Genomic DNA, 25,634 nt, shown 5'->3' with positions numbered 1-25,634 from the left:
TATTGTGAGAGGGGTGCGTGTGGCACATACTTCAGGCTCGGCGCCACGACCCTGGCAACCAGGACGGGGTAGCACGGAGAAGACACTTTGTCTCACAAGGACCCGGCGTAAACGTGGTGGAAGTAATGGGGAAAACATGAACTTTCATCTTGCTCCGCACAGCCATGTTGTCCGACAGCCGTAATGAGATCCTCCCAACATTGAGGCGGTAGGGCCAACGACACGGTTATAGTGAATGGTGCGTTCGTAAAATTCTGAAAGGTGTCCGCAGATGTATTGGTTCAAACGATCACTTTATCATCTGTGGAGAAGTGAGGTGTTCCTCTGCCCCGAGTCTGTGCCCGTCGTTCGTCATGTACCGTTGTCTTTGTCATGTGATTCTCCACACCACGTGGTTTATTGTGTCACTTTGTTGGAAGACAACTATGCTGGTTGTACGTATGGTGGTTAACCCTCACTGTGCCTACATTGGATTTTGTAGCAAGGGATTACAGGATCAGGCTGTGTCACCATCTGACAAGTGTTAATGTTCCCACAGCCAGTCAAATAATATAAAGATACAAGATCCCTTTGATCAACACGGCGCAAAGAAATGTTGTACCATAGCTACCTAAAAGTAGAAAACAAACATACTATGAAAACAAAACTAGGAATATGTTTTCACAGCAATGACTTCCTGAAACATTTGTTAATATGGTTTTCAAGGAACAAGGGTTATTAAGTTGACACAATTATACTGGTATACGTGATACTGACAATGATATATCTATAGTGGTAAAGTTATTGATATTTATATTATCTATCCTTTCAAAGTAAGAGCAACATTGTTATATTATCTTATTAATGAAGTAGATCAGTGGAGACATGCAACACAGTGACTGCACTTTTTAATACCATCATTCATACTTCTCTAGGAGATTTACCTAGATAATGTAAATATGTTTTTCTCCTGTAGCCTGACACGTCAATTATTCACACTGTCGTATATCGTATATCTGTGTATTCATAATGCTGAGAGGCCATAGGCCTATAGTACATGTTATATAGTAATGGGTGTATATATATTTATAAAGTAACACATTTGGAGCTTCTTAGCCTCATAGCATGCAATATGTACATTGACAGCTTTTTCGTTATTACAACATTCTTACTTGACATTAATGTAACAAATTTCTGTAGACTTAGATAACGGATAAAAAAAAATTCAATGAACTGTTTTCTGAATTCAGCATACAACGGACAAAGTAGTTAGAAATGGAATTCACTTCTGTGTTCTCTCACGATCCCCATATATCTTCCCGTCTCGATAAAGATCTTGCAAGTGCAATTCGAAATGTTTTTAGTGTCACATCTAATAAGTATGACTCTCCACAGAAGCTGTTTTTAAAAAGGGAAGAACTTGATAGTTGCTTGGATACTGATAAGGAAAAATGCCAATTTTGAATGTACATATCTTTCAGGTCTGAGTGCAAGCATCTATGAAATGCAGGTATATACGTACCCTGTTCTGTCCATATATTAACATAACCACATGAATAAAGTTGATGCTTAACAGAAGATGCCCAGTCAGTGTGTCCTTGTTGATCATAGAGTAATAACATGCTATAACATTTCTTTGGATATCTTGTTGCAGGCATTTTAACTAATTTAATCCAGTATTTTATCGTCTTTAACTTTGCAAACATAGTTAATGGGTATCGTCCACATTCTCCATAGACCATTAGATTAGACGTGCTAGGTTTCACACCAAGGAATCTTTTGCATGCATATAAATGTACTTTATCAATCATTTCAAATCCCCAAACCTCTGTTCCATATAACAAAAGTGGGCTTATTTTTGTATCGAAAATCTTAAAGAATGTATTATAGGATAAGAACTTTCATATGTTGAAGAATTCCAATTGGGATATTCTTAGCTTGTACAGCAGCTTGGTTAGCATGCATCTTCCATGACAATCTATTTGTAAAATATACACCTAGGTACTTATAGAACAATACAACATCTCATTAATGTCCTTGGTAGTTATTTGTATTCACTGAATCCTGTTTATGGAGAGTGACAATTATACCAAACGCCCAGTCTTCAGGATAATATGATGTTTCCAGCATAATATTAAAAATCAACTCTAGATATGGTACAAGGATATCTGTAGAATGTTAAAACACTCTGAAATATGTTTGTCATATCCAGCTGATTTACCATTTTTAAGATGAGAAATGCTTTCATCACTCGAAATCGGAGTCTCAAGGATGTCTCGTGATAATTCGATATCATCATATGTTATATTGTCATCTTCAAATCCAGAAACAAAGTCATCACCACTGTCATCATGACATCTACATCTTTCTCTTAATAACTCACAGCAACTATCATGCCACTGACGATGCAAACTTTTCTCATCATATCTGATGCAGCCATACATAAGGCTTCAGTGATATATTTGACACTAGCATCGATGCTAACGAATGCTGTATTTACTGCCCTTTCAAGTAAATAAGATACACTGTCAAAAAGTGCTAGTATCTCGCTACACGGAAATGGGTCAACGTTTCCCGCATAGCCTTATGCTGTAGGCCGGTCGCTCAGTCTCTCGAGAGACAGGCCAAAGACCCGCTACACGGAAATGGGTCAGTGTTTCACCGCAGCGAAATGCTGTAGGCCTGTTCCCCAGTCTCTCGACAGACAGACCCGCTTCGTGTAAATAGGTCAACGTTTAACTGATGTATAGGGAAAAAGATCGGATAGATCTAGACTAGTACCACGCCCTTCGCACCCTAGCGCCAGCAGGCGAGAAGCACAAGCGCTCTGGGGTAGGTAAACCAGTCGAGGCCAGGGTGTGGCTCCCTCTTATGATTCTGCCGAATAAGACAAACATGTTTAGTGTAACAATTTACAGTTTGGAATGTTTTAACAAATATAGTCTTCAAAAAAAGAAACTTGACACTGACTTTCAAAATGTAATATAATGCGATTGTTTCAAAATAGGACACAGAAACCATAATTGAAACACTGTTTGAAGATCAATGTACACAATGTTCCAAACATTAATCGTGTCACCTAGACAGACACACGTACACGATACAGTTAATGTCACAGGGGTACAGAAAATGTCAGTATCGGTTGTGCCCACCACGTGCATCAATCAACGCTTGACACCGACGACCCATAGATGCAATCAAGTTGTCAATAACACGCTGTTGGATGTGCTGCCATTCATGCTGAAGTGCATCAAGAAGCGCCGGAAGTGTTTGGGGCGGTGGATTCCTTCTGCGAACGCGTCGATCCAACTCGTCCCACAGATGCTCAATCGGGGACAAATCTGGTGACCGGGCTGGCCAAGGTAATGTCTGGATGTTGTTGTGCTGTAAGAAGTCCTGACAAACACGTGCAATATGCGGGATGTTGTTGTGCTGTAAGAAGTCCTGACAAACACGTGCAATATGCGGTCGAGCGCTGTCCTGCTGGAACTGTCCGCCATGAACGTTGACATGAGGAAGAACGTAAGGCTGTAGGATCAAGTCTCTGTAACGCACACCTGTCAATGCACCTGCCACATGCACGAGAGGCGTCCTACCACCGTGATGAATTCCGGCCCATACCATGACACTCCCGCCGCCAAATGGGACAACCTGCTGCACACAGTTTGGGGCGTAACGTTCACCCCGACGTCTGTAGACACGTGCGCGCCCATCAGCACGTATGAGTAGGAAACGGGACTCGTCAGTTAACAGTACATTGCACGTGCCCATCTAACCCTCTGTTGGTACCAAAGCAGACGGTCCGCCAGATGACGTGGGGTCAATACATGACATCGAACAGGTCTTCGTGCAAAAAGTCCAGCCTCCCTCAGTCTGTTGCGTACCGTTTGATCTGATATTCTGCGTACCCCAGGGATCTGTGTGGTTGTAGACGTGGCTGTGGTAGTGCGGTCTCGGAGGTGTCGCAGCCGGATCTATCGATCTTGTGCTTGGGTTGTCACCCTTGGTCTTCCTGACCTTGGTCTGTCGTCAACTCTGTTGGTGTTGTTGTATCGGGTCCACAGTGCGGAGATTGTCTGTCTGGATACGCCAAAGTGCCTGGCCACTTCTTGCTGAGTTGCTCCAGCTTGTAATCTCCCAATGGCGTTGTTCCGTTGAGCTGCATTCAGTCTTGGCATTCTGTATGAACAGCCGTTGATGTGGATTTTTATACCCATTCAGCAGGGGGGCCTGCATGCCTAAATGCAGGATCCTGTGCTGCACGTTTTTTACAGGCGGTTGCGTTTGGATGACGCTGTAAAATTGATCCCCAAATGCTACGTTTATGTGCTTTGCATGTGTTTTCGCGAATTATAGACACATCATCTTTCTGTTTGACTTATTTGGTTCTCATTTAATGTAATTAATTTAGATATTTGGCAAAAAATGGTTTTATATCTATGTCAAGTTTCTTTTTTTTTGAAGAGTATATATTCATATTTATTTATGTATTTCGTATGTTCGGATAGCATTATACATATGTGTTGAAAAAGATAAAGTTTTAAATAAATATATAAAGGACATATAGCTCTGTTGATTATGAATAGGACTTGTATGTACTTTTGTCTTGACGCAGATATACGTCCAAGAGACGGCAAATGCCTAATATCAGTAGATATTTAGTTTGAGGAAGTTAAATGTTAAGAGATTTCAGTGTCTACGGGGCTTCATATTGGCTGGTAAGGCTTGATTGGAGTTGCGTACTTTGGTTTGCCTGTATTTTGATAGCCTTCTGTACTATAAAGACATTGCAAGCAGGGCAGGATGTAAATGATCTAAAATGGTATTCTTCCAAGCTCAATGACCAGACCGCTGATGGGAATTGCCATTCGAGTTATATACGGGTCGGGAAACGGCTGAGAACGGACCGATTTGGTCGCCCAGCAGAACTGGTGACGTCGACAATGGAGCTACGTCACGACCTATTGTATTCCCAAAACTGTTGACATCACAGAGCGATTACGTCAACAATCACTTGACGTCAGAGGCAATCAAGCTTTCAGCAGTGAACACGGCAGGAGAGCTTGTTGCTGTAATAGCTGCACGCTGACACGTCAGCGGCCAGTACTGACGGCATAGGGACTAGTGTTCGACTTAGGTAAGCCAGTCCCTCTATTCTCTGTTATTAAAACGAGGTTTCTATAGCCCTGTCTGAACGAGTTCTGCAGACGACAAAGTGGCATGGGCATGCGCACAGGAAGTGTCGCGACAATAGCTCTGATGATGATGAATAGGACTTGCATGTACTTTTGTCTTGACGCAGATGTAAGTCCAAGAGACGGCAAATGCATAACGTCAGTAGATATTTAGTTTGAGGAAGTTATATGTTAAAGAGATTTTAATGTCTTCCCGGGGCTTCATATTGCCTGGTTGTGTACTTTGGTTTGCCTGTATTTCGTCTGTACTATAAAGACCATTGCAAGGTGTATGTAAATGTATCTAAAATTGTATCTGTCCCAGCTCAATGAACAAAATGCCGATGAGCGATGCAAAAAATAACGAGAATCTGTAGTTTACTGAGAAAGTGTTATCCCAAATATAACATTTGACCACTTTCTAAATGGTATTGTGTGTTCATAGCTTTCGGCCATGAGAGCCGTGCCACTTTACACTTATCAGAGGGGTACACAAAGTACGTGATCTAGACTACCAGGTGTCGGACTTTCATTTTTGTGGAAGCCTCTCTGGCTGGGTGGGTTAGTTCGGGCGGGACTCAACCCCAAAAAGTACAAGAATCTGTACATTACTGAGAAAGTGTTATCCCAAACATAACACTTGTTACATATGACCACTTTCTAAAGGGCATTGTGTGTTCGATGCCATTACAGTTACATACGGGCCCGGAACAGAGCGGACAGGTTTGGTCGCACAGCTGAATCCGGTGATAGTCTCTCTTACAGAACCTAGGGCATGTATGTTATAAAAGATTCACCCCAATTCCGCGGTCGTCCCTTTCTCAGATGTCGCAGCCTATATTCATCCCTTTCTCAGCTCTATGTGCTTATATTCATCCCTTCTCAGCTCTAGGAGGTTATATTCATCCCTGCTCAGCTCTATGAGCTCATAGTCATCCCTTTTCAGCTCTAGGAGCTTATATTCATCCCTTTTCAGCCCTAGGAGCTTATATTTATCCCTTTTCAGCCATAGTCCAAAATTACGAGACTTGGGGTTCCTTTGATGAATGTTTTTTATTTAACCTTATTCAAAAGTTCGTGTTTCTTATATGTAAGTAACAAGTCCCAACAATGGCGCTACGTCACGGTCCATCTGTTGACATCACAGTCAACCTCGACATTTGTAAGGACGGAGTGTCTATCTGCCTCTACGTATATCTATACAATGTATTTTCTATCACAGCTTTATAACGCGGTCATTGATGAAGTGCACCCTTCCCTGAATGTACGCCTGTGTCACTCACCACCAATGCCGTATTTCGACGCAGTTTCACGGTGATATTTCCAAACCTGTTCAAAATCTAAAATAAATATTGTATATGATTTTTATTTCGATCAGTTGTTTCGAAATTTCGGGGTTTTACAATTTCAGAAAATGTATAATTACTGATTCACTGTAAATAAGTTAATTAATAATGAATTGATGGTTAAATAGCGTTTAGGGTGGGACTAATCTGCATTCAAACAATACGTTAAACGTCTGCAAACCCTATTTGTACGCTCTAAATCAATTTAGCCAAATAATAAAACCCTAATTACAGATAGACAATGTATCAGTTTCAAACACGGCACTAATTAGCCTAGTTCCCTTACACTGCCTATATATTGAAAACACAAGTGAGCAAGGTTATCTTTTTACAAGTTCACTCTAAGAAAAATAATTTTGTTTATAAAATTCAATTTTTCGGGAACTAGCAACCGTTTTCTTTGTTACCACAGATACTTCCTTTTCGGTATGTGTGAACTATATCGTCTTCTGAGAAGTGATTTTAAGTACGCGCGAGGATCCACGAGAGTTATCTGCTCCTTACACAAGAGGGCGCTGCTGCCTAGCAAACTGTAAATTGTAAACAACCATATTCACACTGAAGCTGGTCTGTTTAGTGTGCACGGTATGTAAATTTTATTTTAGTGGACATTGATGTGTTCGTAGCACTAAACGCGTGCACTGGTCATTGCAGACGTATGTTCCAAAGCTAGTATGCACTGCGTATTTTGTTAAAGTGTCCTTTGCATCGAGCAGGTATAGCGGCTCGCGCTTGGAACAACACTTGTCTGAACCGGCCTCGCCGTGTCATGAAAACATCTTATTGAAAATTCAAAAAAACATTCTCGCCTCCAAACCGTGATAAAAGCACAAAAACATGGACGCAAAATGCTAGATATAACATTAGCCAGATCATAAAACAAATATTGTGATTCACAAAGGATGTGTATTTCGGATAAAAAGCAAGTTGGCTAGGCATTTAGCCTAACATTCAGACGTGTACACCACTGTTCGGATACAGTTGGCTGTTATTCTGTATAATTTGTGTCCTGTATTTGCAGAGAAGTGGTTACCATGGGAATGAGATCGGAATATCAGAAGCACTTCAAGGTGTCGGCACTGAGGAAGAGTCTGCCTCTCTACTATGAGAATGTGGCCTTTCGTACAGCTCGCCGAGATAGGGAGTATGCCCACACACCTCTCTCCTGGTACACGGAGGATAAAAACGATGATGAAAGCGTTGACAGTGACAGGGAGGCTGACAGTGGATCAGATATGAACAGTGACAGTCAACAGTTGAAAAGTGGGATGAAGAAAAGACTTGAAGCCGGGAGAGAGGAATGTAGTGATGATGATGATGAGCCCCCAGAATCCCTCGCGGTCCATGACGAGCAGGCAAGCAGCTCACCTGTTTCCGCAGAAAGAGAACATCTACCAACGACGCCGACAGTGGATGTAAATGGTATTTGATATTAATTATGTTGAACCTAGACACAATGCAATATGGATGGCTGAACGGCAGATTTAAATTTACTGGTAACTTGACTTTTAGGTAACTCGGAATGGATAGATATAGTCATTGTATGGAGTAAATGGTAAAGGATATATTTTAGGTTATGTATGTTAAATAATAGGCAAGACATAGTTGCAGGCCTTATTGTTTTAAATTAACCTGCATGTATGTCGTGCAAATTGACGCCATTTGTTTATGTAATCATAAAAATGGAGGGTGTATTGGGAGGTACAGAAGCCTTTTAGGGCCATTTGTTTTGTTTTTCGATACTATCTTGAAATTTCAAGATACTAAGTTGACATTTCAAGATAGTATCGGAAAAAACCAAATGACCTTTTAGGGGCTTCTGTAGGATCTTGATATTTCAAGATTATTCACTTCAAACATACATTTATGTCTTAGGATGTTAACTTATTATCTTGAAATTTCAACTTAGTATCTTGAAATTTCAACTTAGTATCAAATTATTTTTTTTAAACAAATGGCCCTAAAAGGCTTCCGTAGGGAGGTTATGTAGCACTACTTGTAAAAATATTGTGTACAAAAATTACAAGTTAAATTGATAAGTTACAAACATTCCTCAGTATTTCCATGGGTCCCAGCAAGATGGGTAGACAATAACCATTCTGTCCCGAAGCATATGGCATGACTTCGGGCTATGTCTGGATCAACAGTGGACTGCATCCTGTTTGAATATGCTCGAATCACTTTGTGGAGCCAGAGAATCTTTGTTGCATTCTGCCTTTACATGGGTGGTTTCAGTCATATGTTGATGACTAACAGTCTTAAAATGTGCTTAAAATGTTAAGAGCAAAACACTTTGTTATTATTTAGGTACTGATTCAAGGATGAGGAAGCAGAGGCGACCTGACAGAAGACAGAAGATTCCTTGCCCTGTCAGTAAACTACACACTCCCGTGTCGGGAAAGAAGCAACCGCAAGTAAAGAGCTCCAAGAGGTCAACTACATCCACTGGCCTGAGGTCAGCAGCTTCCCCTTCATCGAGGTTGAGATCAAGAACACCTGCAGCACAACCAGAAGTTGAGCATCCAGCACCATTCTTGTCCTATGGCTGGGCAGGTGCTGGGCGCAACTTGTCTCAACATAAGACCTTCAACATTCGAGCAACAGCAGATGTGAGCAAATCAATGTTACCAGGCAGTTAATGTTGACAGGGTTGCTATCCCATTTTCCTGAAGTTGTTTTTTAAGCTCAGCTGATTGTATCATGACCGTTTTGATACCTGATCACATTTGTAAGCCTCTTTTACCTTCATTGAAGCATCAAACAAGCAACTTTCGTTAAATGTAAGTTCTCTTTACACAATAGTGTAACACCATAGTGAAGTTGGGATGTTTTTAACACTAATCCAGAGCTTCAGATAAGCTGCATATTTGCGTAAAATACTCCCCCAAAATATTCAAAACCCAGTTACTTTCAATTAACTTGCGTACAGAAACGCATGCATTAAATGAAAAACTCAAATGTATAAAAAACCAGCATGCGTAAATACCAAATAATTTTTTTTCAACATGCATACAACAGAGCTAATTTCCGAAACACAATTACAAGCTAATTTACATTCTGCGTCAAACCTAAATATTTAGAACAGTTATATACATCGAAATCATTATTTCATTTTTTGGAAATCTTAAAATGTTCACTAACTTGGGGGAAAACCCAATAGAGTGATTAATAGATGAGTGAAAAAATATTGGTTCCCCAATGAAAAATGTAATAACCCAATTAAAATAGAAACCCTTAAGTAAAAACTCAATTGCTCAAAAAGTTATCTGAAGCTCTACTAATCCTTGAGCAGTAGTTGATGATATGATGACTTTGTTCCAGGTTTACCCTGCTGCCCTCAGAGCACACTCCAGGAGGGCGACCGCAGCACAACAGAGAGTGGCATCGGCTATACAGATGAAGGAGGATCGCGTGCAGGCACTCTTGAATTCTGCTGCTAACGAGAGAGCTAAGCATGAGATTGAGTGGACATCGGAGTACCGGCAGCAGTACCCTGCCTACAGTGTTGGGGAGTACAGTCGGAGTCTCTCTGCCCGAGCCCATGACAGGAAACTGTGTCGTGTCGTCTATGTGTCGTGATCACACAATGCTGGTAGAATAGGCCGTGTATTTTCTCCTGTTCCGATGCTCAAGACTCTAGTTTGTAATCACACATATCTTAGTCAATGGCACAAGCAACATTGATAGTCATATTATTCAATAGACTGTTCTACCAGGAGATTGGAAACATCTTTTGTGTTGTGTTGATAAAGGTACACAATGATACGCACAGAGTACAGCACTCACCAAGTGGCATGTGCATTGTGGGAATTGTCTCCCTTGAACATAGAGCCTATGGCTGTAGATCTTGGCCCTGTGTAGTTATGGAGACACTTCACAGGTATGGATTGAAGGGGGCCTGGTGACCCTGCATGAACTTATCTGATAAAACAGGCTTTGTGAGTATGGTGACACGGGGGCTAAGACAACATTTGCTAACATGTCCTACACAACACTGTGATTCACCAGTCCCGTAGCCTGGCTTATGCATTTCTTTCTGAAAGCTATTTTTTGTACATATATTTTATTAAATTCTTCTGTTATTTTGTATATGTTTATAATATCACTTGCAAATTTTTGCAAAATGTTACTTTTATATTAAATAAGAATAAATCCAACATTTCTTACTACTTGTGGACATAACGACAACCAAACATTGGTCACATGGCAGGAGTGTTTGTTCAGACCAACAATGAACAACAAACCGTGCTGTTATTGTAGAAGCTATAACTCGTCGGTCAAATACTAACACCTTTACTTATTTATATATTGAATTTATTCCAGTGTATTTACAGATGCCGTTGTCTTATCGAGACAACATGCAATACAAAATGTTCACATGCTATACAAAACTGCAGTACACTAGGTCTATGTACAAGATGTAGCAAGCAAGAGTTGTACATTTGTCTTACTGATGAGTGTACATGAAAGAAGCTAGCACTGGGACACAGTGCACAGCCTGTACGAGGGTTACTCAAATATTTCCCAGCCTCTTCTGTTTTCTACCATGTCGGGAGACTGCCATTGTGCCAGATCTGTGTCTCAACAGCGTGGAGGCTGTCGCGGATATAGTCACTACTCCATGGTAATGCATGCGATGGGAACATGACAGAGGTGAAGCCCGATATGCTGCTCCTGAGCTTCTTCTGGGTTACCATGCTTACAATCCCAGGCAGAACCAAGGATTCAGCCTTCTACTAATTGCACATTTCAATTCATAATCACTTTACAAAAACATGACACTACCATGTTACATCCTGCTCTAGCATGTCTAGGTAATAGCTCCTAACATGTCCGATTATCCGTAAGACTCCCAGTGGCCAAATTGGTAGCAAGCTTAATAATACCATGCAATGTTCACTACCCATTCACGAAGGGGAATTATTTCACGAAAATTCAAGCATGTATCAAAGCTAACTGTATTAGAGGGGAAGTCTGTAAAGAATCAGTTTACTAACATGTTCGTATATGCCATTTTCAGAGTGTATAAGGTCATAATAATGTTTGTAAAGACCTTATTCAGCCTTGGTGTATTATATTATTCAGAACCCACTGAGACCTACATTCTGTCTGCACACAAATGAACCTGGCAATAAGGAACACACATCTCTAACAACAACAGATGGCATCCCATCAGGTTCCTAAACTCAACTGAACAAGGGTGATGTGTCACTTCCCGGCAAGCCACAAGAGAGATTTATTCAGAGATGTCACTCTTATTCATGGTTATCCCTAGCCTTTAAAATCACAAAAAGTCAAAGTATAAGTGAACATATTGAGAGCCAAATTTTTATAAATCTTATGAAATAGAATAATAGCTGGTAACATTGGTAATAGACAGTTACCATGGTTACATCAACAACAAAATAACACAATTAATTTAGCCCCCAGTTTGCCTATATTTTGGATAAAGCTTTGAAACTTAGACATGTCTTAGAATTCCAAAATTGTCTTTATCAACTAGACTACAAGTAACAATGTAATACATGTTGAAACTGGCACTAGCTCATGTACTCGACATATCCAACATCAACTGACACAGTTTAACAGATTCAACAACTGAACTGCAATTCATTTTCACTTGATTTCTCCAAACCTGTCCCAGCAAGGGTCTGGCATCCACCCACTACAAGCTGGCGGACATTGCAGGCAGCACAACACAATGTACAGGGTATTTACATAATAAGTAGCACTTGAACAACATCACTTAAGCTCAACGGTAGGATAGTCCTGTATATATCTGTACACTACTGAGGACAGGGAGGGTCGTCACAAGCAGACACTCACTCTTTGTTCTACAACAGTCGCATACACCAGCATGGATCACAGCATAAATAGATTACCTTTTTACAATGGGAAAACAAGGGCTTGTCAAATACTAGTTTTAAATTGTCACATTCTGCAAGCCATGTTTCCTTCCTGTTTCATAGACCAAGTCTCCAGTTGATATGTTTTTTCTCAAAGTAACCTTTTTTCTATGTCTACCTGTTCCTGAAGCCTTACCAGCCACCTAAATCATAATCTGTATTGAGAAATGAATATCTAACTCTAACTCCCTATACTCTATCAGTGGTGTTGACATCTACACCCCACCCCTACCCTGTAACCTCTAACCCCCACCTCTATCCTATCCTATAACCTCCCTGCCCTATACCCTCTAAACCCCACCCTATAACCCCAACTCCCATCCCTACCCTGCTGTCAACCCCTAAGCCCTATGACTACCTAACAGCTGCTATGGATCCGGTTAACCATGGATCACAGACATGGCTACCATGCTCACCAACAAGTTATGATTTTCCCTTCTGAGAACAAACAATTAAAACCATGACAATGTACAAGAGACAAATGTGCCAATGAAATATTTGGGTGAAATAAGTATTTCAGGCTGTCCTTCACTACTGAACTGATCAGCTGGTGACTGAGAAGGTTTTGATAACGACAGTCAGAAAAGAGATGACCACGGATTGTGGTAGTTCCTTGTGATAGATCTCTGGTCAAGCGTCCACTGGGGGCAGCTACGAGCCGTCCACTGATGACATATCAGAGACTGAGATACATTAGAGATAGAGTTGCATGAGTACAAATATTCACAGCCATTCATGAGATAACAAACATTGACATTTACGAGATTCCAAGAGATGAGTCCAGGCCATCATTTCCTGCCTCCTGCCTTGTTTTCCTGGAATGTGGTTACAACAGCGGCCCATTTCACCGCAACAGCCGAGAAGAGTGTGCCTTTGGAGGCTTAAAATAACATGAGTCGGACCTACTGGGGCACAGCAACACTCTCTTCCACTGTGCCAAGAACAACCTATTCCTTCATGGAGACTGTCATGCGTTCTACTTCACCCCATTCAGACATATTCATACAAACACATTCACGCTGGCACATTCACGCTGGCACAACCACACATTCACACTTGCGCTTACTCACACACACACAGTCTGAGGACAGATGGAATGAGCTTGTATGGCGGCTGACATCACCTCAAAGTACCACTCCCCGTTTGGGGCTGCTTCCTCGGGTTGGAGTAGGTAGTAGTGAGGGGGGACTAGCAGGCACAGTCAGGTCGTTTGGTGGCTTGTTGCTGTCGGTGTAGTCGCCGCAGGGAGGCGTCCCCGTATTGAATTCCAGATCCCATACGCTCCGGATCCAGCTCCCCTGATGAAGATAAGGCTTGTACAGATGTCTCCACAGAAGGAAGGTACAACAGGTGGGTAGTAGATTAGGGGGCCGGTCACTGGGTACAACACAGGCAGGTGGTAGGGTGTGTGTCACTGGGTACAACACAGGCGGGTAGGGGCGTGTCACTGGGTACAACACAGGCAGGTAGTAGGGTAGGGGGTGTGTCACTGGGTACAACACAGGCAGGTAGTAGGGTAGGGGCGTGTCACTGGGTACAACACAGGTGGGTAGGGGGGGGGGGGGGGGGGGGGGGGGGGGGTGTCGCTGGGCACAACACAGGCGGGTAGTAGGGTAGGGGGGGATGTCGCTGGGCACAACACAGGCAGGTAGTAGGGTAGGGGGCTTGACACTGGGTACAGCTGGGGTAGTAGTGTAGGGGCGTGGCACAACAGGTGGGAAGTAGGGTAGGGGCACTGGGTACAACACAGGTGGGTGAAAGAGTGGGGCACTGAGTAAAACACAGAGGGGTAGTAGGGTAGAGGGCGTGGCACTGGGTACAACACAAGTGGGTGGTAGGGTTGGGTTTGTGGGTAGATTCCTAAAGCACCCAAGACAAGTATGAATCTATCTAATTTGGCTGCATGAGAGTGGACCTACCTGACTCTATCTTGGTGAGGATAGAGCGTGCACACTTCAGGAAAGTCTCCTCCACATTTTCTCCCGTTAGAGCACTCGTTTCCAAAAACATAAGTTCTGAAAAAAAAACGTAATTCAATCATACACCTGTAGGTAATGGAGGCCAACAACACCAATCATGCTTTTATTTGATCAAATATCACCGGACACCCTCAACACAAAAGGGCATTTTTAAGGAAGTAAATACAGACCCAAGTCCCTAAACATCTTATAAATATAGAGTAAATTGACCATGCTTTGTGAGGCATATCAGTAATCAGCTTTGTGTTAAATGAAATCATAGGAACATCCCCATCTAAAGCTGAATAGCATATTTTGAAAAAAGTAGTCCCCAAATTTGCTCACCATTCTCCTGTGCAAAGCGGCTAGCTTCCAAGAATGTGACTTCACGGTCTGCCTCCAGGTCCTTCTTGTTGCCGACCAGGATGATGACGATGTTGGGACTGGCCAGGGTGCGGGCATCAGTCAGCCAGTTGGTCAGAGCGTTGTACGTCTCACGGCTACAACAAACACATGTCACTGTACGTCTCACGGCTACAACAAACATGTCACTGTACATCTCACGGCTACAACAAACACATGTCACTGTATGTCTCACGGCTACAACAAACACGTCACTGTATGTCTTACAAACACAACAAACAACAAACACATGTCACTGTATGTCTCACAGCTACAACAAACGTCACTACGTCTCACAGCTACAACAAACACATGTCACTGTATGTCTCACGGCTACAACAAACACATGTCACTGTATGTCTCAGCTACAACAAACACATGTCACTGTATGTCTCACGGCTACAACAAACACACATCACTGTATGTCTCACGGCTACAACAAACACACATCACTGTAGTCTCACAGCTACAACACACACATCACTGTACATCTCACGGCTACAACCAACACATCACTGTACGTCTCACAGCTACAACAAACACATCACTGTACGTCTTAGGCTACAAAAAACACAACACTGTATGTCTCACGGCTACAACCAACACATCACTGTATGTCTCGGCTACAACAAACACATCACTGTACGTCTTAGGCTACAAAAAAAACAACACTGTATGTCTCACGGCTACAACCAACACATCACTGTAGTCTCACGGCTACAACACACACATCACTGTACGTCTCACGGCTACAACCAACACATCACTGTATGTCTCACAGCTACAACAAACACATCACTGTACGTCTTAGGCTACAAAAAACACAACACTGTATGTCTCACGGCTACAACCAACACATCACTGTATGTCTCATGAGTACAACAAACACAACACTGTACTTCTCACAGCTACAACAAACACATCACTGTACATCTCACGGCTACAACCAACAAGTCACTGTATGTCTCACGGCTACAACAAACACATGTCACTGTATGTCTTACAAACACAACAAACAACAAACACATGTCACTGTATGTCTCACGGCTACAACAAACACATGTCACTGTATGTCTCACGGCTACAACACACACATCACTGTACGTCTTAGGCTACAAAAAACACAACACTGTATGTCTCACGGCTACAACCAACACATCACTGTATGTCTCATGGCTACAACAAACACAACACTGTACGTCTCACAGCTACAACAAACACATCACTGTACATCTCACGGCTACAACCAACAAGTCACTGTATGTCTCACTGCTTCAATAAACACACATCACTGTACGTCTCACAGCTACAACAAACACACATCACTGTAGTCTCACGGATACAACACACACATCACTGTACGTCTCACGGCTACAACCAACACATCACTGTACGTCTCACAGCTACAACCAACACATCACTGTACGTCTTAGGCTACAACCAACACACATCACTGTATGTCTCACGGCTACAACCAACACATCACTGTATGTCTCGGCTACAACAAACACATCACTGTACGTCTTAGGCTACAAAAAAAACAACACTGTATGTCTCACGGCTACAACCAACACATCACTGTAGTCTCACGGCTACAACACACACATCACTGTACGTCTCACGGCTACAACCAACACATCACTGTACGTCTCACAGCTACAACAAACACATCACTGTACGTCTTAGGCTACAAAAAACACAACACTGTATGTCTCACGGCTACAACCAACACATCACTGTATGTCTCATGAGTACAACAAACACAACACTGTACTTCTCACAGCTACAACAAACACATCACTGTACATCTCACGGCTACAACCAACAAGTCACTGTATGTCTCACGGCTACAACAAACACATGTCACTGTATGTCTTACAAACACAACAAACAACAAACACATGTCACTGTATGTCTCACGGCTACAACAAACACATGTCACTGTATGTCTCACGGCTACAACACACACATCACTGTACGTCTTAGGCTACAAAAAACACAACACTGTATGTCTCACGGCTACAACCAACACATCACTGTACGTCTCACAGCTACAACAAACACATCACTGTACATCTCACGGCTACAACCAACAAGTCACTGTATGTCTCACTGCTTCAATAAACACACATCACTGTACGTCTCACGGCTACAACAAACACACATCACTGTAGTCTCACGGATACAACACACACATCACTGTACGTCTCACGGCTACAACCAACACATCACTGTACGTCTCACAGCTACAACCAACACATCACTGTACGTCTTAGGCTACAACCAACACATCACTGTAAGTCTCACAGCTACAACAAACACATCACTGTACGTCTCAAGGCTACAACAAACACATCACTGTACGTCTCAAGGCTACAACCAACACATCACTGTAAGTCTCACAGCTACAACAAACACATCACTGTACGTCTTAGGCTACAAAAAACACAACACTGTATGTCTCACGGCTACAACCAACACATCACTGTATGTCTCACAGCTACAACAAACAGATCACTGTACGTCTTAGGCTACAAAAAACACAACACTGTATGTCTCACGGCTACAACCAACACATCACTGTATGTCTCACGGCTACAACAAACACATCACTGTACGTCTTAGGCTACAACCAACACATCACTGTACGTCTCACAGCTACAACAAACACATCACTGTACGTCTTAGGCTACAAAAAACACAACACTGTATGTCTCACGGCTACAACCAACACATCACTGTATGTCTCACGGCTACAACACACACATCACTGTACGTCTCACGGCTACAACCAACACATCACTGTATGTCTCACAGCTACAACAAACACATCACTGTACGTCTTAGGCTACAAAAAACACAACACTGTATGTCTCACGGCTACAACCAACACATCACTGTATGTCTCATGGCTACAACAAACACAACACTGTACGTCTCACAGCTACAACAAACACATCACTGTACATCTCACGGCTACAACCAACAAGTCACTGTATGTCTCACTGCTTCAATAAACACACATCACTGTACGTCTCATGGCTACAACAAACACACATCACTGTAGTATCACGGCTACAACACACACATCACTGTACGTCTCACGGCTACAACCAACACATCACTGTACGTCTCACAGCTACAACCAACACATCACTGTACGTCTTAGGCTACAACCAACAAGTCACTGTATGTCTCACAGCTACAACAGACACACATCACTGTACGTCTCACAGCTTCAACAAACACATGTCACTGTACATCTGACAGCTACAACAAGCACACATCACTGTACATCTCACTGCTTCAACCAACAAGTCACTGTATGTCTCACAGCTTCAACAAACACACATCACTGAACGTCTCACACCTTCAACAAACACATGTCACTGTACATCTGACAGCTACAACAAGCACACATCACTGTACATCTCACTGCTTCAACAAACACATTCTGTGTCTGACATGTAAGGAAGTGATCTCCTTATGTGTGACAGAGAACCTGCTACCGGATGTTTGTGACAGTGACTGTTACGTATTCTTCGTAAGGAAACTCACCTGGTTATGTCATACACCAGCAGAGCACCAGCAGCCCCTCGGTAGTAACTGCGGGTTACTGACCTGCAAAACAAAATATGTCGCACTTTGAAACCATAGTACCTGGTATTGCAGTAACAAACAGTGTGGTATCTGATTGCACCAGACAGTGTGGTATCTGACTCCACCAGACAGTGTGGTATCTGACTGCACCAGACAGTGTGGTATCTGACTGCACCAGACAGTGTGGTATCTGAGTGCACCAGACAGTGTGGTATCTGACTCCGTCAGACAGTGTGGTATCTGACTCCACCAGACAGTGTGGTATCTGACTGCACCAGACAGTGTGGTATCTGACTCCACCAGACAGTGTGGTATCTGACTGCACCAGACAGTGTGGTATCTGACTGCACCAGACAGTGTGGTATCTGACTCCACCAGACAGTGTGGTATCTGACTGCACCAGACAGTGTGGTATCTGACTGCACCAGACAGTGTGGTATCTGACTCCACCAGACAGTGTGTTATCTGACTGCACCAGACAGTGTGGTATCTGACTGCACCAGACAGTGTGTTATCTGACTGCACCAGACAGTGTGGTATCTGACTGCACCAGACAGTGTGTTATCTGACTGCACCAGACAGTGTGGTATCTGACTGCACCAGACAGTGTGGTATCTAACTGCACCAGACAGTGTGGTATCTGACTCCACCAGACAGTGTGGTATCTGACTCCACCAGACAGTGTGGTATCTGGCTCCACCAGACAGTGTGGTATCTGACTGCACCAGACAGTGTGGTATCTGACTGCACCAGACAGTGTGGTATCTGACTGCACCAGACAGTGTGGTATCTGACTCCACCAGACTGTGTGGTATCTGACTCCACCAGACAGTGTGGTATCTGACTCCACCAGACTCCACTAGATATTGCGGCAACTTCCTCCTACAGTCCTGACCCTTCTTTTCTCTTTTGTTTGTTGTTTCACGCCGCACTCAGCAATATTCCAGCTCTATGACGGCGGTCTGTAAATAATCGAGTCTGGACCAGACAATCCAGTGATAGATTTCATGAGCATCGATCCACACAATTGGGATAAAAAAACCAAATCAGTGAGCCTGACCACCCGATCCCATTTGTCGCCTCTTCTGACGAACATGGGTTGCTGAAGATCAATTCTAACCCAGATCTTCACGGGTCCAGTACTGACACAGGCAGACTGACCAACCTAAATCTTTCCTGCCCAGCTGTGTCCCAGATCTGGAGCTTGACTGCTTTTCCACCAACATTGACCACCTTGCTTCCAAACTCAACTCCAATCGTGTGGTTCGAGTCCTGCTTGACTGAAACAGGTAATATTCTGTATATTATCCTGAAGGTTCTCAATATCTAGATCTACACTTCACTGAAACAGGTAATATTCTGTATATCATCCTGAAGGTTCTCAATATGGGATATCTACACTTCACTGAAACGGGTAATATTCTGTATATCATCCTGAAAGTTCTCAATATGGGATATCTACACTTCACTGAAACGGGTAATATTCTGTATATCATCCTGAAAGTTCTCAATATGGGATATCTACACTTCACTGAAACGGGTAATATTCTGTATATCATCCTGAAAGTTCTCAATATGGGATATCTACACTTCACTGAAACCGGTAATATTCTGTATATTATCCTGAAGGTTCTCAAAATGGGATATCTACTCTTCACTGAACAAGATAATATTCTGTATATCATCCTGAAGGTTCTCAATATGGGATATCTACACTTCACTGAAACAGGTAATATTCTGTATATCATCCTGAAGGTTCTCAATATGGGATATCTACACTTCACTGAAACAGATAATATTCTGTATATTATCCTGAAAGTTCTCAATATGGGATATCTACACTTCACTGAACCAGATAATATTCTGTATATTATCCTGAAAGTTCTCAAAATGGGATATCTACACTTCACTGAACCAGATAATATTCTGTATATTATCCTGAAGGTTCTCAATATAGAGATCTTCACTTCTCTGAAACAGGTAATATTCTGTATATCATCCTGAAGGTTCTCAATATGGGATATCTACACTTCACTGAAACGGGTAATATTCTGTATATCATCCTGAAAGTTCTCAATATGGGATATCTACACTTCACTGAAACGGGTAATATTCTGTATATCATCCTGAAAGTTCTCAATATGGGATATCTACACTTCACTGAAACGGGTAATATTCTGTATATCATCCTGAAAGTTCTCAATATGGGATATCTACACTTCTCTGAAACAGATTATATTCTGTATATCATCCTGAAGGTTCTCAATATGGGATATCTACACTTCACTGAAACGGGTAATATTCTGTACATCATCCTGAAAGTTCTCAATATGGGATATCTACACTTCACTGAAACAGATAATATTCTGTATATTATCCTGAAGGTTCTCAATATCTAGATCTACACTTCACTGAAACAGGTCATATTCTGTATATCATCCTGAAGGTTCTCAATATGGGATATCTACACTTCTCTGAAACAGATAATATTCTGTATTATATTATCCTGAAGGTTCTCAATATGGGATATCTACACTTCACTGAAACAGATAATATTCTGTATATCATCCTAAAGGTTCTCAATTTCTGTTCCATTAAACATGTTAAACGTTTTAATTTACCAACAGCGCCTTTATTTAACTGAAGTCACAAGTGGTCCAATCAGAAGAGAGCTTACACATTTTTTCAAATATTGTAGTCCTAGTTCCGATAATGGCAAAGATGTTGCAGAATCACCGTCCAGAAGTTATGATAGCGATACACAGAATCTTTTGCATGGCTCATCTGAGAGTGACCATGGTGACAGACTGAGGAAAGGTAGAGAAACTGAGAAAGGTAGAAAATTTCAATGAACCTGGCTTTGTGACTACATGTGGTTGTAGCATAATGCAGAAAGAAATATTACAACATGTCAGCTTTGTAGTAATCATGTGAAATCTAATTCAATGTTAAAGCTAAATTCTAGTTTTAGAATGAGTACTTTGATAAGACATATTAACAGCAGAGTTCACAAACGAGCTATTGAGGCTAAATATTTGACTTTGGATGTTGTTGCTGCACATCTGCAAAACATGCTATACAAAACATTGCATGTAGCGCCAACATTACTTGTGGACGGTGATTCTGCATCGTTGACCTGCATATAGGGTTGTAAGTTTTGTAGGGTCTCTCCAAGTGCCCTATGTACAGTATGAAAATGACCCCATGTATTAATGCTGAAAGGGTCCCTGTCCCCATTTGTTCAGTTTCTTGGCACAACACAGACATAGTGTTTTTGTGTGTTGCATAAGAAAATGAAAACTTCCTGTTTTGATGGTAAGGCCTGCATAAATCAAACTTATGTTGACAAAACAGGGGAAATGCAAAAGTGATTTTTCTCTCAAGTTTGTTATCTCCCCTCTGTACATGACTACAAAATGGTGGCAACTGACCATGCTGTTTTTGTGATAAATACTATAGTTGTTTAACGCTGCACTCAGCAATATTCCATCTTATATGACAGTGGTCTGTAAATAATCAAGTCTGAACCAGACAATCCAGTGACTGACATCATTAGCATCGATTCACACAATTGGGATATGATGACATGCATTAACCAAGTCAGTGAGCCTGACCACCTGACCACCTGACCACCTGACTCCGTGAGTCGCCTCTTACGACAAGTATAGTCAGTCGCCTTTTACAGCAAACATGGGTTGCTGAAAACCTATTCTACCCCAGATCTTCCCGGGTCTGAGTCATATTTACTTCGGTATGTAGAAAATATGATCTACATGTACAATCAGTGTCAATTACTGTGACACACTTTAGCTCCCAATATATCTCATAAACCCATATACATGTATAGCAATATATTGCAATAAAAATATTTTGCCAATGCACAGCCTACTGATGACATCATACCCCAGTGGCCTGGGATATTGATCTTGGTGACTTGGACGTGAGCAACCGAACTTACACTTGTTCTCTATGAACTGATGCAGGATGCAGGACTTGCCAGTCCCAGCACTGCCGATCACCAGGAACTTGAACAAGAAATCTGAAAGCAGAAGTTAGTGGATTGTGGCAACGATGACATAGAACATGTAACACACACGAGGTAAGTGTAGAACACGTCACATACACTAGGTAAGTGTAGAACAAGTAATATACACTAGGTACATGTAGAACAGGTAATATACACTAGGTACGTGTAGAACAGGTAATATACACTAGGTACGTGTAGAACAGGTAATATACACTAGGTAAGTGTAGAACAGGTAATATACACTAGGTACGTGTAGAACAGGTAATATACACTAGGTAAGTGTAGAACAGGTAATATACACTAGGTAAGTGTAGAACAGGTAATATACACTAGGTACGTGTAGAACAGGTAATATACACTAGGTACGTGTAGAACAGGTAATATACACTAGGTAAGTGTAGAACAGGTAATATACACTAGGTACGTGTAGAACAGGTAATATACACTAGGTAAGTGTAGAACAGGTAATATACACTAGGTACGTGTAGAACAGGTAATATACACTAGGTACGTGTAGAACAGGTAATATACACTAGGTAAGTGTAGAACAGGTAATATACACTAGGTAAGTGTAGAACAGGTAATATAGTGTTAGTAGCCTAATTTACTCCTCATTTACACAGAACCCCACCTGTCATCATGGTAACTGGTACTAGCAGCAGGGTCATGATAAGAGCGTAACACTGTTGGGTATCTTGTGGACTTTTCTCTGCATATGACATCTGTTATTATTCACAATCCCAATTTTGATAAGCATGTCAATGTCACATGTCAAATATGAAACACATATACAATTATATTCCAATGAGATCACTTCCAGTCTCATGACATATCATGTTTCTGAAAACACATGTGCTGTGCAGGTGCAATCAAAGACCAGAACGTCACTACCCAAGGATGTCACTCACGGCCCTCAAACTTCACACTAGTCCAGTAGCCAGGGACTGATACATTGTGCTGGGGACAAGAAAATCTCCAATGATGGACATCTTCCTTATTCGGAATATAATTCTGAACCAGTTCTCAATGTTTCATTTTGCTACAAATTGGAACTGAATAAAATTAACATAAAATGCAAACATAGTAAACATTTTTGTCGGGTTCAAGCAGGACTTGCTACAGACTGACGACTAGTGAAATAAGGTTTACACTTGTACTCTGGACCAGCATGTGAAACAGTCTCAAAATACTGCCGTCTTAAAAGTTACTAACCAGTTTCAAATTTCACAAGCTTAAATATGCGATAGTTTATATTTCCAGAAATTATCTGAAGGCATCAATAAAATAAACCAAAATTGCAAAACTTGAGTCAAATATTAAGAATGGGGTAATCTCAAAACCTCAATTTGTTATGATTATTATGATCTACAGAAACGGGAGAACTTTTTTAAATTTTGATCAACTAAAAGCTGTGTATAAAATATCATTGTTAAAATTTCAGTAGCCAGTCAGGCTAGGGACATTTCACAATCTATTGCCTAACCGAAATGTTGCTAGCCATTGGCTAGCGGGCAGGCGGCTATTTCACACACTGTTCTGGACTAGTCTTAAAATAACAACAAATTTCTCAGGATGAACTGGACACTGCTAGCCTGGGCTATTGGGGGGTAAAGATGTTACGTGTGCCCTTGGGAATTTAACTCCAAAACTGGTTTCCTAAGGAGATATCGCTTGGGTGAGATGAAGCAATATCTCCTTGTTTCCTAGAAGACATCCCTGCAATGAAATTACAACACAGTGCTTTGCAGACCATTGTCACATCGCGGTTACCATGACATCACAATCAAATGACTTCACTAATCTATCTACCACCGAAGCTGGTACAATCAAGACACTGTTTATTGTTATTTAGAAACTGACAAAGTTGGAGAATAAACAGAATCTCACAATCATGTCTTTTGATATAAAACATTTCAACACTTGTTGATAATCAAGATATGTTTAAAACATGGAATAACAAGTCAATCAATCATAACAGTTCCAACCAGATAGCTATTATGAAATTGCTGGTTTCATATCTTCAAACACAATGAATATAATTTCATAATGAGCTAGATAAAAAGCAGTCGTAGTTCAGAAAGATTGCTCTCTTTCAATGAGAATGATATACCCCATTCAATATCTGGCTTATTATGTAAATCACACGATGCACTAAGTACATCTATTACTGGTTGCATATATAATAAACACTAGTGTGCCATGTTCTGGCAACCTGGATCTTTTACCTGACACAGCCCAGTGAGATTTATATGAACCCTTATATTACCATGGACCTTCACAGCTATAGGTCACACACCCAACCAAAACATTATTTCTGTTATCCACACAAGGCGAAAGTGCAATCTTTAATAGAGATTCATGTGTAAACAATTTCTCGATTCTCAGCTGTCAAGAAAATAAACGACCCGACCCATTCATCATCCTTCACAACTGATCACATCACTGTTCACAGTACATCAGCTGAAGAATAAGTCACTTCGTGCAAAAAAAATGTTTCACTGTGGGAATAGTCGTCTTCCTTGCATGAACAATGACCAAAAACTTACCATAAGATTCTGACATTTTGATTATTCCTATACGTCAGTGTCTGTGACGGTATATTTTGAGACTACTTCCTCCAAAATGGCTGTCGCTTCCAAATCAAATCTCGTCAGTGCGGTAACCGACTTTTGATATCTCCAGACTATCAGCAATAACCAAGCTTTGTTCAGTGCGTTAAAGTTGTTGGGAAAAGTCAAAGTACGAAAAATAAAGAAAACTCGCTTTATGTCTAACATAAAATGACATCATATACCGAACTCACAACAGTATTGGTATAGAAGCGCTTCCTACTGTTGTATTTTGGCGATGACTCGGTGTACCTGGTCCATACACAAACGTTCTATTGACTACATAGATTTTCGAAAGAAAGACATTATTTTTCTCATCTTTAGATGTTAATGTGACACTGACTAGAGATCATGAAAGGGAAGTCACGGAACAGTTCACTTTCTACGTGTGTTATTGTTCAACTACTGTACAGATCGTAGCGTGTGTTAGCAAGTATTTTACGAAGCATCAATACTATGACAGCTATCAAGTACATACAACCATAATTTAGTAGTTCAAACCAGAAGTTTCTTAGCACGGGGACTCGTTATTGGTCAGTAACTAAAATATATACCCCCTTTATATATTTTAGTTGCTGACCAATAACAAGTTTCTGTGTTTCTCAGATTCATGGCGCCTCTAAGATATCTCAG

At 41.4% G+C, this 25,634-nt stretch overlaps 2 protein-coding genes across 4 annotated transcripts; one reads left to right on the top strand and one right to left on the bottom strand.

Annotated features, from left to right (window-relative positions):
- On the top strand, positions 1-10,656 carry LOC124140617 (centriole, cilia and spindle-associated protein-like). Of its 3 annotated transcripts, none has more exons than XM_046508268.2 (5): positions 1-238; positions 6,912-7,084; positions 7,521-7,921; positions 8,807-9,108; positions 9,821-10,656. In XM_046508268.2, exons 3-5 carry the CDS (start codon positions 7,534-7,536, stop codon positions 10,076-10,078), a joined length of 948 nt encoding a protein of 315 aa, XP_046364224.2. In that variant the 5' UTR covers positions 1-238; positions 6,912-7,084; positions 7,521-7,533; the 3' UTR covers positions 10,079-10,656. The 3 variants fall into 3 exon arrangements, with proteins under 3 accessions (XP_046364224.2, XP_046364226.2, XP_046364225.2); XM_046508269.2 differs by lacking the exon at positions 1-238 and adding an exon at positions 5,099-5,116; XM_046508270.2 differs by lacking the exon at positions 6,912-7,084.
- A 139-nt stretch (positions 10,657-10,795) lies between these two features.
- LOC124140625 (ras-related protein Rab-4B) lies at positions 10,796-25,195 on the bottom strand. Its single transcript, XM_046508282.2, has 7 exons — positions 24,939-25,195; positions 22,324-22,404; positions 19,531-19,645; positions 18,324-18,386; positions 14,709-14,863; positions 14,325-14,420; positions 10,796-13,703 (listed from the first exon to the last, which is right to left on the bottom strand). Exons 1-7 carry the CDS (start codon positions 24,952-24,954, stop codon positions 13,594-13,596), a joined length of 636 nt encoding a protein of 211 aa, XP_046364238.1. The 5' UTR covers positions 24,955-25,195; the 3' UTR covers positions 10,796-13,593.
- Positions 25,196-25,634: the final 439 nt, after the last annotated feature.

Source organism: Haliotis rufescens, unplaced genomic scaffold (assembly GCF_023055435.1).
Source record: "Haliotis rufescens isolate VD_foot unplaced genomic scaffold, xgHalRufe1.0.p SCAF_51, whole genome shotgun sequence".
NCBI lineage: Eukaryota > Metazoa > Mollusca > Gastropoda > Lepetellida > Haliotidae > Haliotis > Haliotis rufescens.
The sequence above is the reverse complement of the archived record's forward strand: the minus strand, read 5'-3'. Positions and strand labels throughout refer to the sequence as shown.